This window comes from Phocoena sinus, chromosome 11 (genome assembly GCF_008692025.1).
Source record: "Phocoena sinus isolate mPhoSin1 chromosome 11, mPhoSin1.pri, whole genome shotgun sequence".
NCBI classification, from domain to species: Eukaryota; Metazoa; Chordata; class Mammalia; order Artiodactyla; family Phocoenidae; genus Phocoena; species Phocoena sinus.
Genome location: NC_045773.1, coordinates 47,595,807 through 47,609,664, shown reverse-complemented (window position 1 = coordinate 47,609,664; position 13,858 = coordinate 47,595,807). Strand labels below are relative to the sequence as shown.

General features: G+C 52.2%; 1 protein-coding gene across 1 annotated transcript in view; it reads left to right on the top strand.

Annotated features, from left to right (window-relative positions):
- Positions 1-12,146, top strand: part of SLC22A14 (solute carrier family 22 member 14) — a 28,064-nt gene extending 15,918 nt beyond the window's left edge. Inside the window, exons 6-12 of the mRNA XM_032649016.1 lie at positions 5,190-5,307; positions 5,576-5,673; positions 5,926-6,140; positions 7,774-7,794; positions 8,149-8,281; positions 8,888-9,091; positions 10,898-12,146. Coding sequence (XP_032504907.1) covers positions 5,190-5,307; positions 5,576-5,673; positions 5,926-6,140; positions 7,774-7,794; positions 8,149-8,281; positions 8,888-9,091; positions 10,898-11,051 — 943 coding nt within the window. The 3' untranslated portion in view covers positions 11,052-12,146. The remainder of the gene's footprint in view (positions 1-5,189; positions 5,308-5,575; positions 5,674-5,925; positions 6,141-7,773; positions 7,795-8,148; positions 8,282-8,887; positions 9,092-10,897) is intronic.
- Positions 12,147-13,858: the final 1,712 nt, after the last annotated feature.

Genomic DNA, 13,858 nt, shown 5'->3' with positions numbered 1-13,858 from the left:
GCCCGCGTACCGCAAAAAAAAGGAGAGGAACGGAAGAGAAGGCAGATAGGGAGGTGAGAGGGAGCAAGCTGAAATCACCTTGTTAAGGGTTAGGCAGTTCTGGGTGAAGAAATGATCATACTGAACCTTGACATGATCACATGTTATCTTGACAAGATGGGCGTGAGTCTCATGTCCCAGAGGCTGGAGGGAGGGGTGAGGGAAGAGGCTTCAGAGGGTCAGAATAGCTTGCCCAAGGTCACACAGCTAAAAAGTGGGAGACCTGGGATTTGACTCAGCCTGTCTGGCTCCAAAGCCCCTGCATTTTAACCACTGCACCGTACACAATACGGATTGTAAGAATTGGGGTTACCAGTAAAAAGTGAGAGCACATAGGTGGCTTGGAGACCTTCCAAATCGTGCAGAAGCTGGAGACCAGCTTTAACAGTCGTTGAGATACCCCTAATGAGTGTGAGGACCTGGACCCAGTTGATGCCAGGTAGCATGGCATGTAGCTGGGAAAGAGGGTTGCATGACTTGATCTATTTTTTTTTTTGGTGTTGGGGGGGAGGTATAGTTGTTTTACAATGTTGTGTTAGTTTCTACTGTACAGCAAAGTGAAGTACTATTTTATACATATTCGTGTATCTATGTCAGTCCCAATCTCCCAATTCATCCCACCACCACCCCCTCATGACTTGATCTTAAAACATTTTTTAAAATGTAATTAATGCAATTGATGCATATGGTTAAAAATTAAGTAGTATCAAAAGGTTTGTGATGGAAAACAAGTCAACAATTTCAGCTCCCCTCAGCCCTCAGATCCTTTCCCAGAAGCCATCACACTGATCTCCCTTAGGGCTTTCTTCCAGCTGATGTCTACATAGTTCTACATTCTATGAGTAGACAGCTTATTGAATGGGGCACAATTTTTCTTCAACCACTACCTGCAGACATGTGCTGTCAGCTGTCCCTCGCCTGACACTTGACAATATCTTGGGCAGGTTGTGTCTCTTTCCCATCATTCTTGGTTGTAAGAAAAAGTCTCATTTTGATCATTAAGCTTCACTGGCAGTCATTAAAAAATCCAGTCGTGTCCCCATTTAAAACTTGGTCTTATGTCCAGTTCACACCTTCTCCCTGGTGGCTAGGTAGCTCAACCTAGTCTGTTCTGACCTTTGCTTTCCTCCTCTGTCTCCCTGCTCTGATATTCCAGGTTCCCAGCATCAGAGAAAAACGACAAAAGATGTGTCATCAATGGTCAGTGTCCTCCGTAGGGCAGATGTTCAAACGCCCCAGGAGCCCATCTGTGGGTCTTCAGAGTGTTGGCATTTCCAAATGCTCCAGGCACTGTCGTTGTGACTTCCTCCAGCTCCTGTCCCTAGCAGTTCACCTCATAGCCTCTTTCTGCAGAGGTCTTCTCGCCCTTGCACACGGGGTGCCTCAAGACATCAGGGTCCACTTGGCTAAAAACTCATTGGCCCCCACCCCGCAGGCTGCCACTGTGGGCTGCTCACACCAACCTCCTGCCTGACCATACCCAGAGGGAGAAGGGACCCCAATCTCTGGGTTTGTGTAAGTCCTCCAAATTCAGGAGACACACAAGGACTCTACCAGAAACTCTTCTGTCTAGAGTACAGGTACCATGGCAAGCCCGCAAGTTTCTGAATCAGCAAGCTCCAGCCAGAGAATGGAAGGACAGACTCCCTTTCTCTAAGGCAGTGCCCTTCACCAGGCTTAGTGCCTTCTCACTTCCATGAACAGGAAATTTCCAGCCTTTCTCGGTGGCTAAGGGAGGTGGCTGCTGGGCTGTTTTATATTATTATTATTTCTTTAATAAGTCCTCTCCTGCATGTGGTAACACCTCTCTTTAGAAGGTGAGGTTATCAGCCATTCTTACTAGCTTCGGGACTTAGCTGAAATTCCAGGCAAAAAAGTGCCACGTTACATTCGATTATACCACTCTTCCTTTCCTCTGATTTCATTTTTTTCGTGATAGCATTTGGATTTTTTTAAATTTTATTTTATTTATTTATTTTTTGGCTGTGTTGGGTCTTCGTTGCTGCGCGCGCGGGCTTTCTCTAGTTGCGGCAAGCGGGGGCTACTCTTCATTGCAGTGCGCGGGCTTCTCATTGCGGTGGCTTCTCTTGTTGCAGAGCACGGGCTGTATGCGCACAGGCTTCAGTAGTTGTGGCACGTGGGCTCAGTAGTTGTGGCTCTCAGGCTCCAGAGCGCAGGCTCAGTAGTTGTGGTGCACAGGCTTAGCTCCTCCGCAGCATGTGGGATCTTCCTGGACCAGGACTCGAACCCATGTGCCCTGCATTGGCAGGTGGATTCTTAACCACTGAGCTACCAGGGAAGCCCTGGAATTTGTTTTATGAAAATAAAACTGCGAAACATTCTCAAATGGTTTTTTTTGGCCACGCCGTGCATGGCATGTGGGCTCTTAATTTCCCAAGCAGGGATCACACCCGTGGCCCCTGCATTGGAAGTACAGTGTCTTAACCACTGGACTGCCAGGGAAGTCCTCAAGTGGTTTTCAGGATACAAGTTAGAGTTTCCTTTTTTCTCTCCTGTCCCCTACATCATCTGTGTCCTCTGGGGTCCATTTTTTTTTTACTTATTTTGGGCCCTTTTTAATTGGAGAGGTTTTCTTTACTATTTGGTGACCTTGGATCATCCTTTCTTTTTTTGTTTTTTTTGCGGTACGTGGGCCTGTCACTGTTGTGGCCTCTCCCGTTGCGGAGCACAGTCTCCGGACGCGCAGGCTCAGCGGCCATGGCTCACGGGCCCACCTGCTCCGCGGCATGTGGGATCTTCCTGGACCGGGGCATGAACCCGTGTCCCCTGTATCGGCAGGCGGACTCTCAACCACTGCGCCACCAGGGAAGCCCCCATCCTTTCCTATCTAAGAGTAAGTCACTAAGAAGCTAATGGGGAAAACTGCACAGGAGCTCGTTGACTGGTAATCCTTTAGGGCAATAGATTGCAAATTGATTGGAGCATCAGAATCACCTGGGGACTTGTTAAAACATTGAGGATAGGGCCCTGCTCCCAGAGTTTCTGGCTCAGTAGGACTGGGATGGGGCCTGAAGACCTGCATTTCCAGCAAGTTCCCAGATGATGCTGATGTGGTTGATCCACTGATCACTGTAAGGCCAACTGGCCCGAGGCAGGGGAACACAATCAGATTCACAGGTTGCATCAGACCGAAACTCTCCGGACCCCCCAGTTCCAGAAACTGACCTGGAGACTTTCTGGACCACCCAGTTCCAGGAACTGACCTGAGGACTTTGCACCCGGCCCAGCCTTCCCACCTTTCGAGGGGCGGGACTAACGGTCCCTCAGGATACCCGAAAAGACCACCAAATAAGGAATACCCTGCCCCCTCCCAGATTCACCACACCCCTTTCCCTCCTTCCCCTATAAAATCTTGCCCAACCCTCGCCCGGGTGCGACTTCTCTGGCCCCCTTTCTCTGGGACCAGTGAACCTCACCCGGGAGCGCTCCCTAATAAAGCTCACTTGAAGCTTTCCTCTGTTTCGCGGTGCCGTTTGTTAAGATCCGACCTTACAATCAGACTTTGAGAACCACTACTACTGCATGCTCAAATGTCAGGTACCTTTTCCCTGAGGGATCCCAAAGCCAGTGAGTTGCCCGGCTCAGGCTGCTCTGCTCCCCAGTGGAGCTGGAGGCTGGTACCCTTTTTATCATCATGGGACTTCTGCTCAGTTCCCCTATTTACCCTCAGCCTTGTCCCTGCTATTGATGCCTCTCTTCTTCCTCAGCTTTGATGCCAAAAACTCGGCCTCTGTGCACCAGTGCCAAATTGAATTTCAGAGACAGAGTTTTGTTTGTTTGGTTTTGTTTTCTGGCTGCGTTTGGGTCTTCACTGCTGCATGCAGGCTTTCTCTAGTTGCAGCGAGCGGGGGCTGCTCTTTGTTGCGGTACGCGGGCTTCTCATTGCGGTGGCTTCTCTTGTTGCAGAGCACGGGCTCTAGGGCGGGCCTCAGTAGTTGCAGCACGCGGACTCAGTAGTTGTGGCACGCAGGCCCTAGAGAGCGTGGGCTTCAGTAGCTGCGGCGCACAGGCTCTAGAGCGCAGGCTCAGTAGTTGTGGTGCACAGGCTTAGTTGATCCGCGGCATGTGGGATCTTCCTGGACCAGGGCTCGAACCTGTGTTGGCAGGCAGATTCTTAACCACTGTGCCACCAGGGAAGACCCTTGGTGACTTTCTTGAGGACAGTTTTGCAGTGGAGAAGGATAACAGGGTGACTGGTTGCTGGCCCCTGGGTCTGGGGGGAATAGGAGCAGGGGCAGGTAGAGGGGTTGACGTTGTCTCTAGAGCCCTGGGTGTGTGTGTACAGTGACCAGCCACAGAGTCCAGGCTGAGGCGGGAGGAGGGACAGTTGCAAGAACACAGCAGGGGCTGATGGCATAGTTTGTCAAGAGTGCCTTATCGGGTTCATACTAGCTCTGACTCTGTGACCTTGGGCAAGCCCTTACTCCCAGAGACTGAGAATAAAATGGGAATAATCATACTAGGTCAGGGCTTGGGCGGGGAGGGGGGGGGAGCGGGGGTGATTAACAAACTGATAAGATAAGGGCACTTAAGAAGTGCTTTAAATGTTAATCTGTATGGATTCTTCAACCTGGTAGGAAGAACCGGGGGCCTAGGGTTATTTTGAGGTCAAAGGCAATGGGAGATGTGGCGGGGAGATGGGCCAGAGTGGAGACCTCCATTCACCGAGGCAGGGGCTGGGCCCTGGGGTCAAACCTGGGATCCTTTCCCTATACTCTCCAGGCTATTAGGAGATGGAGAGGAAACAGGAGAATTTCCCAACTACAAGAACGAGGCTCTAATAGCAGGTGTAGACGGGGAGGACAGTATGCCTGGCAGGTGGGGACAACCCCCAAGATAGAAAACAGCTCTTAGAGGTGGCTCCGAGGAAAGGAAGCTGTAGTGCAGAGGCAGCCAGTGGGCAGGGTGTCACTGAGCAGCAGTGGGTACTGTGTATGGCTTGGGCAGGGGATGGGGCTGACTGCCGAGGGTGGGCGAGGGAGGCCAAGGTTGATGGTTGCCTTCAGGGCCTCCAACATCTGAGTCACCTCATGCTAGAGCAGGATGGCCACCGCTGAGGCTGGGATGGTGCCAACTTGGGTCTGCGGAGCATCTTGGAGTGATGGGTAAGAGAGGGGCGGGCCATGCAGGATTCTCCCAGAGTCCCCACGGTGGCTGATGATGAAAGGGAAGCTGAAAGAGGCCAAGCAGGTGCTGTGCTATGCAGCTGGTGTGAACAAGACCATTCCTTTAAGTCTGCTGGATAAGGTAAGAAGCTTCAGGCCTAGAGTGGGACCAGGGCAGGGGGCTATGCAAGGGCCTCTTCCCTCCTCATCCTTTCAGGTAGGACCTCGGCCCAAAGGGTGTCCCCAGCCCACTGCTTGAGGAGTATGGTGACAGCAAAATCAAGCCCTGCCAGGGGAAAGACAGAGGCCAGGCTGGCCCTGTGGGGGGCAGGGGGGCCGTGAGTCCTGTTGGGGGAAGGAGCAAGCTGGGGTCTCGGCCCTGCCTCTGGCTGGTCCTGCTTGTCCTGTAGCTGCAGTTGCCTGGAAAGAAGGTGACTACGGCCTCTATCCTGGACTTCTATTGCAACAGGCACCTCCGCAAGGTGACCTTGATGATGTGCAGCATGCGGTGAGTACCCAGCAGGGACTGCAAACGGCCTTGCAGGCCAGGGGTACAGGCAGACGATGGGCATGGGCAGGCTGCAGGGGGAGCATGGCCTGAGGACCCTGGTGCAGCCTGCAGAGCCCAGATCTCTGTGCTCCTTTCTCTCCTCCATTGCCACCCTGCTGCGCTCTCCTCTGCCTCTGTCTTGATTCCCGGCCCCGGCTTTCTGTGTGTGTCTTTTCCTCTAAGTGTCTCTCTTCTGGCAGTGAATTCCAGGTTTGCTATCGGTTGCAACTATTATATGCTGAGCCTCAGGATGAAGGAATTGGGAGTGAACATCCACTTCACACACGTGATTCCTGGCATGATGGAGGTACCCGCCCGGCTGTGCTGCATCTTTCTCCTTGAGCAGTTGAACAGGAAGCGAAGCCTGATTTTGACTTTCTTCCAAGGTGCCCTCATGTGCTTCCTTAGCCTTCTGCTCCCCTCAGGTACAGCTTCCCCTAACCTCCCACTTCACCTCCCTGATGCCAACCCCTGCCTTCCGGCTTCCTCAAACCCCTGCCTCCTGCCTCCTGCCCCTATCCAGCCAACAAAACACCTTGGCAGTTAGCCTCATGCATCCAGACCCCACCTGCCCTACAGAGGCCCCTGCATGTCCTGAGCAGGGGCCATTCTCTAGAGCACTGCCCTCTCGGAGGGGAGGGGGTATCCCAAACAGGGCGCTTGCAGCTCCCAGAGACCTGGGAAGGGAGGACGTGCTGTCCAGAGGAATCGTCCTTGTGCAGGAGAGTGGGCAGCCTTCTTCTGCCTGATTCCAGCTCCTGTCAATAATTAAATGTGAACAGATGCAGCAAAAGTAGTCCTTCAACTGCTACCGCTGCCCTGTCTCATCTGTAGTCTCACCAGGAAAAAATCACTTGCCCACTGAAGATTGAGTGTAACATTGGGCCAAACTCTCAGGAACAGTTCTTGCATGGAGGCCACTCCTTCCCAGGGCGGGCACAGTGTTCTGCGCCCTGTCAACTCAGAACTAGGGAAGGAAATGGGAGGGTGGGCTGGCAATATTTTCAGAATTTCAGAGAACCTTAAGACAATGCATATGCTCCAGGTCACAAGGCTAGAAGAGTGTGGCGGGGCTGAGGATGTGGACATTAAGATGTCAGTGTTGGGGGCTTCCCTGGTGGCGCAGTGGTTGAGAGTCCGCCTGCCGATGCAGGGGACACGGGTTCGTGCCCCGGTCCAGGAAGATCCCACATGCCGCGGAGTGGCTGGGCCCGTGAGCCATGGCCGCTGAGCCTGCGCGTCCGGAGCCTGTGCTCCGCAATGGGAGGGGCCACAACAGTGAGAGGCCTGCGTACCGCAAAAAAAAAAAGATGTCAGTGTTGGGAATATCCTGCCGGCCCAGTGGTTAGGACTCCAAGCTTCCATTGCAGGGGGCCCCAGGTTCAGTCCCTGGTCAGGGAGCTAATCCTAATCCCGCAAGCCACGTGGCATGGCCAAGAAAAAAAGATGTCAGTGTTCATTCACCTGATCAGAATTGCTGACCACAATAGCCCCCTCAGCCACTGGGGCCGGGATGGCGGAGCCTGGATGCGGGGTCCACCTCAAGGGGCTCCCTCACTTTCCCTGGGGTCTGGAATTTTGTGTGTCTTGACCTGGACTCTTCCTCTCCCAGATGTTGACAGTGTTGACAGGCTAAAACAAGATGGGGGAAACAAAGCCATTGTTCAATTTCTATTGTCTGGTGTTTTTTTTAAAAAGTGGGTCTATAATGAGTCAAGCAGAAATGTCTGAAACTCTCACATGTGTGAGAGAAACTAGGAGGAAAATCCCCAATATATAAAATTAGATCTCCGGTTTCATCCCAGAGCCAAGTAAAGCCAGACCCAAAGTGGGGAGTGGGGAGGCCTGGGGCAGGGTCCAGCAGAGGCTGATAGGGAAGGAGCTGAAACTCCTGGCTCCAGGTCAGTGAGCAGGGGGTCCAGCCCCCAGCTTCCCCAGGCCTGAGGAAGGGCATTTCCCAGGCTCTTTTCTTCCTCCTCCAATGTACGTGTCTGGAGTTGGGCATCCCGGAACGTCTAGCTGTTCAGGCCCCAGGGACCAGGCTTGCAGAGAATGAAGGGGAAGTGGGGAGAGCCCTGAGCAGGGAGCCCGGCACACAAGGCGCAGGCCTGGGGCTGAGTGGATGCTTCAGGAAGAGCTGGACATGGGGTGGGTGAAGCTGGGTGAACACGTGGAATACAGGGAGGCAGAGGTGCAACAGCTGAGTCCACACAGTAGATGGTGGCCTGAGAGGCCACAGAGGTCCCCACTCCACTGACCAACTCTCCCACTGCAGATGTACTAATTCCCAGCCTGGCTGGGCCTCTAGCAGACTGACCCTCCTCTGAGTCTGCTGGCCAGCTGACCAGGTGGTCTGGGTGGACCTTCAGATGCCTTCTAAGAGGGATTGAGGGAGGGCCGGTGAGCAGGCCCCCCAACCTGCCCCGAGGGAAGGATGGCCACATTGTCTGGCCACAGAGTTGAAATCCCTCTTGGTCTTGATAATCGTGCTTGGAGAGTTCAGCCTGGCCGCCACGGTCACCGTGTTCTACATCTACATTTTTGAGCTCCTCCCCACCGTCCTCAGGTAGGGGGCCTGGTGGGTGATGGCCATGGGGGCATGGGGAGTGTGGGGCAATAGCAAGATGAATAACAGCAGCTGGGATCGGGCAATCACCTGGTGAGAGGCACCCTGCTAAGCAATTTACATGGGTTACTCCATCTAACCCTCACCAAAAAAAATCCCCCTAACACCATCATTAACCCTATTTCAGACAGGACATCAGAGAGATAAGGGCACTGGCTCAAGGTCAAACATAGCAGGTGACAGAAGTGGGATTTGGACCTAGGCAGTCAGACTCCAGTTCCTGACTTGCACTGACTGCCTGAAATGTGACTGGGCCGCTCTGAGGTTCAGGCCCTTCTCCACGGGTGCCCTTGGTGATGGCTACAGTATCCTCCTCCCCACCCTCCCCCGCATACCCACGCTATGGTGTGTGGTCTTACTTTTCCCACTCCTGGACCCATGAAGAAACTACTACCTACCTTGCAACAGTAAAGAACTAAATTCTCCAAGGTTGCACAGTGAGTTGGGACAGGGTGGAGATGTGGGGTTTTCCCTAAAACCTTTTTCCACCCTACCCAGTCTCTGGGCCCAAGAAGCCCCCAAATGAACTTTCACCACCCCTTCCAGGGTGACAGGTCTGGGGCTACTGTCTCTGGTCTGGGCGGCTGGAGGTATCTCGTCCTTGATAGTCGTCAGCCAGAACATCGCCATCCTACCCGTCTTTCTCTGCTGCATCTCAGCCTGCGTGGCTTTGTTCTTCTGTGTCAAGCTGCCAGAAACGCAAGATCAGCCCATCCCTGACAGCCTGAAGCACCTTCCCCCAGAGAGAAGGTAGGTGTGTGAGGCTCCTGGGCTCTGGTCAGAACAGGGCCTCGTTCTCAAGCACTGTCCATCCCTGCCCCTTTGCCAGAAGGGCCTATGATACAAGGGCTACTCTATGTCCACAGCAGACTCCCTAGCTCTACTGGATGCTGCCACGTACCTCTGTCCAGCTCAGCCTCTGCCGGCTCCCATCCTGCCTGGCTCTCCTGACCTAGCCTGGGCCACGTCTTCTTCTTTCCTCATCCCCTGGTGCCTGTCTGGACTGGGGTGACGCCCTTCGAAATACTCAGGGCTCCCTCTCCTCCCAGGGCACAGGGGACTGGCTTTGGAACCAGCTTTCTGAGTACCTCTCCATTCATTTCTGAACTCCCAGGTGCTCACAAAGGACCCAGTCTTGATTTACGACTCTGGCCTCTTGGCCCCAGTAGCCCAGGACCCCATGTGGGAAATGCGCTCCACCCAACTGCTTCATGGGCACTTCTGGTCTCAGGTCTCCTAGTACCACTGGAGAAGGCTTGTTATGATTGGTAGCACCATCCCTTCTGGGTTTTGGGCCAGCAAAGCCCAGAACTCTCTTCCTGGACCTGAGCAACAGGGAGGGGCAGAGGCTGCTTCATGTCCTACAGTGCCCTCTGCTAATAGCACAGGGGCCTTTGGCCTTCCTCAGTCCTCCTCCCCACCACCCCCTCCTCCTTGCCTCCTTTTTCAAACTCTCATTGATACCACCTGTGCTAGGCATTGTACCAGGGCTGGTAAGAAGTCCCCAGGCTTAAGCAAGCCGTAGTTTATAGGGAGACAGATACACAAACAGTTATCACCAATGGACTCTGACAGAGGGATGTACAGGACGTATAGGGACCCCAGGAGGGAGGAACTTTAGTTTGGGGAGTTGGGGCAGGTTTCCCAGAGAAAGTGATATTTGAGTAGCGCTTTGAAGGATGAATAGGCGTTTGCCCCATTGTAGAGAGGGGGAGTGCCATGCAGCAGAGTGACAGCATAGTAGGTAAGAACACAGGCTCTGGAGCCAAAGGGTCTGGATTTCTATCTCTGCTAACACTTCCTAGCATGTGCACAGGGAAGTTACATAATACTTCTGAGACTCAGTTTCTACATGTGCAAAATGGGATGATAACATAGTAATAATAATAGCTAACCTGTATGGAGCATTTACCATGTGTCAGGTCCTGTTCTAGATACATGCCTTTTCACATTTCATCCTAACAACCACCACCTACAATAGTGACAGGTAGGTCCTGTCACTATCCCTCATTTTATAGGTGAGGAAACTGAAGCACAGAGAGGTAAAGACATGGAGCTGAGCCTTCCTATCTCATAGGGATTTGGGAAGGTTACACCCATATAAAGTGGTTGGAGGAATTTCCTGGCGGTTCAGTGGTTAGGACTTTGCACTCTTAATGCAGAGGGCCTGGGACTCGATCCCTGGTCAGGGAACTAAAATCCCACAGGCCACATGGTACGGCCAAAAATAACTAACTAACTAATTAATTAAAAAATAATAAAGTGGTTGGCACAGTGGCTCGAGGCAAGTGCTCAGTAAATGCTCGTGATGAAGATGGTGGACAGCGTCCCAAAGATGCAGAAGAGTGAAGGGTCTGACTAGGGTTGGGAGATGGAATAGGTCTGCTCCTGGAGGTGAGGGTCCCTCCCGGGCTCATGGCGAAGCTTGGCTGGGGACCTGCCAAGGCGTGGGAAAGACCCACCTCTCAGGAGTGCAGAGCCAGGCCTGGCCGGTGCTGCTTTTCTCAGCTCCCAAAAAGAGGCAGCTCATGAGTTTTTCTCCAATGGTTTCTTCAGGACCTTGAGCGAGGACATGTTATGTGACGATGTGACAGAGGAAGTGGCCAAGAACACCATTTTCAACGCCACGATGACAAATGTGGACCAAGACAGTCTCTCCAACCTGTCTTTGCAATCTGGAGAAGAGGAAATAGACAAACAGAAGGACTGAGGGCCAGGCCCCCAGATGATTTCGGGCTGGAGTTGAGTGGCCGGATCTGGGGCTGTGGATCTCAGACCATGACTTCCGGTCCCAGTCCAGCCTGGTGGGGGCAGGGTCAGTCCTGCCCCGAGGCCAGCCCTGGCAATCCAAAAATGGCCCCTTCTCAGGGAGCTAGGGTGTGATTCATTCCAATAAAGGTACCATGTTGGACTTGAGATGACTAGGTCAAAATTGGCTATGTCTGGAGGACCCAGAGGCCCAAGCCAGGAGGAGAGTAGTTCAGACAGGCTTTTCAGAGTCCTTAATGTCTTAGCTGACCTCTGAGGACGAGGAGTTGTCTGATTGGGGAGTGTGGGTGGGCCGTGTCTGTGAGGGCCGGGAGTGGGCAAGGGCGCCACTCGCCTCCACGCTGCCCACATCTTTTTAGCCCAGGCGTCCGCTAGTGTGGGTGGTCTTCCCGCTCAGGTGCAGGCTGAGGACAGATTCCACAGCCCTGCTGTGTGTGTGTTTACCTGCCAAGGCAGGGGTGGAATGTAAAGGAATAATGAGAAATTCGCCCTTTTGTGCCATGGCACAAGGGCTTTCTCACTCCCTCTGCTGCTCCCAGATAAGCACGGCCTTGGGGGGTGTCTCCCCTGATGATTCCATCCTGGCTGACCTCTGACCTCCACCACCCTGAGAATAAGCCCTCAAGCCCCAGCTCACAGTCCTGACTGCCCTGAGCATGAGTCTGCATTCCCAGCCAGCATGGGGGTCCCCCTCGAGGCAGGGCCCAGGACTCCTCATCCACTGGTCAGACCTGGAAATCTTTGGGTCAGGCCCTGAGCTCCACCTCCTATCTCCCTGAGAGGAGAGTCCCTGAGGGTAGGGGCGGGCTCTTCTCTCCCTGCTCAGTGTATTTGGAAGATCATTATTAGCTTGCAGGGAGGTGCTAACCGCTGGAGCTTCTGCGGGGAGGAGAGAAAAGAATGTCCGCCTTCATGGAGCCTGGGGTCTCCCGGGCAGAATTGGAGAGCAGGGCAGCAGGGCACAGCTTCTGGTACCCTAACCCAAGCACACTGCTTTGGGCGTGTGCTCCCAAGCTTCAGGGCAGCAACAAGCTGGTGCCAGGCCTTCCTCTTAAAATATCATTTTCTTTTTTTTTAAATTGAAGTACAGTTGATTAACAATGTTATGCTAATTTCTGCTGTACAGCAAAGTGACTCAGTTATACACATTCTTGCATGCAGGATCCTAGTTCCCCCAATCAGGGATCAAACCTGGGCCCCCTGCAGGGAAGCACAGCGTCTTAACTACTGGACCACCAGGGAAGTCCTTACATTCTTTTTTTTTTTTTATGTTCTTTTCCATTATGGTTTATCCCAGGAGATTGGATATAGTTCCCTGTGCTATATAGTAGGACCTTGTTTATCCATTCTAAATGTATTAAAATATCATTTTCTGATTTCTCTGTTCTTTACCCAGTTTCCCAGGATTGCCTTCAAATAGGGGTTTGAAGGGCCCAGATAAAGAGGTCTCGAAAAGTTTCTGCTCACAGGAAGACAGGATAATTTAAAGGCCTCCCTTGCTCTTTCTGTGGGAGGCCTGTCTATGAGCTCTGATGGCCAACATATTAGCTATGTTTAAACACCTTATCTCACATTGCTTTGCTGGAAGGTTTCAGCCAGTACTGCAGGGAACAGTAGGAGGAGATGGGTCAGGACAGAAAACTGATGGGACAGCATGGCCACAAGAGGTGACTGTCGGTAAGACCTAGTACACCCCTACTCGACTTAGATATTCCTTAGGTGGCCAGGATTTATCAGTCAGTTCCAGATAGGACCTAGTTTGCTTATCTGATCAATGGCTAATATTACCTAGAGTTTGGCATTGTATACTTTAACAGACCATAGGCTAGCCACTAGCCAGATACGGCTGTTGAGAGCTTGAAATGTGGGTAGTCGGAGTTGAGATGTGTTGTGAGTGTAAAAAACACACTGGAGGGCTTCCCTGGTGGCGCAGTGGTTGAGAGTCCGCCTGCCGATGCAGGGGACATGGTTTGTGCCCCGGTCCGGGAAGATCCCACATGCCGCGGAGCGGCTGGGCCTGTGAGCCATGGCCGCTGAGCCTGCACGTCCGGAGCCTGTGCTCTGCAACGGGAGAGGCCACAACAGTGAGAGGCCCGCGTACCACAAAAAAAAAACCCCAAAAAACAAAAAAAACCACACTGGATTTCAAAGACTTAGTACAAAAACCAAACCAAACCCAAAAAATGTCACCAGTATTTTTTATATTATGTGTAAAAATGATAACATTTTGGATATATTGAGTTAATATTAAAATTAATTGTACCTATTTTTTAAAACTTTTTTTAACGTGACTGGCAGAAAACGTAAAACTACACACGTGACTTCCATTTCCTTAAATCTATTGGACCCTTGGATTCCCTGTTTTGTGAAGTACTTGGTCAAGTTTCTTGGCCATTTATTTTTTCTGGCCATGCCACACGGCATGCGAGATCCTAGTTCCCCGACCAGGGATCGAACCTGTGCCCCCTGCGCCCCCTGCATTGGAAGTGCAGAGTCTTAACCACTGGACTGCCAAGGAAGTCCCTCTTGGCCATTTTTGCTTCTTTCTTTCTTTTCTATATTTATTTATTTATTTAGGCTGCACTGGGACTTAGTTTCGGCACACAGGATCTTTGTTGTGGCATGTGGGATCTTTTATTTTCCTTTTTTAATTTATTTACTTATTATATATTTATTTTTGGCTGCGTTGGGTCTTCGTTGCTGCGCGCAGTCTTTCTCTAGTTGCGGTAAGCGGGGGCTACTCTTCGT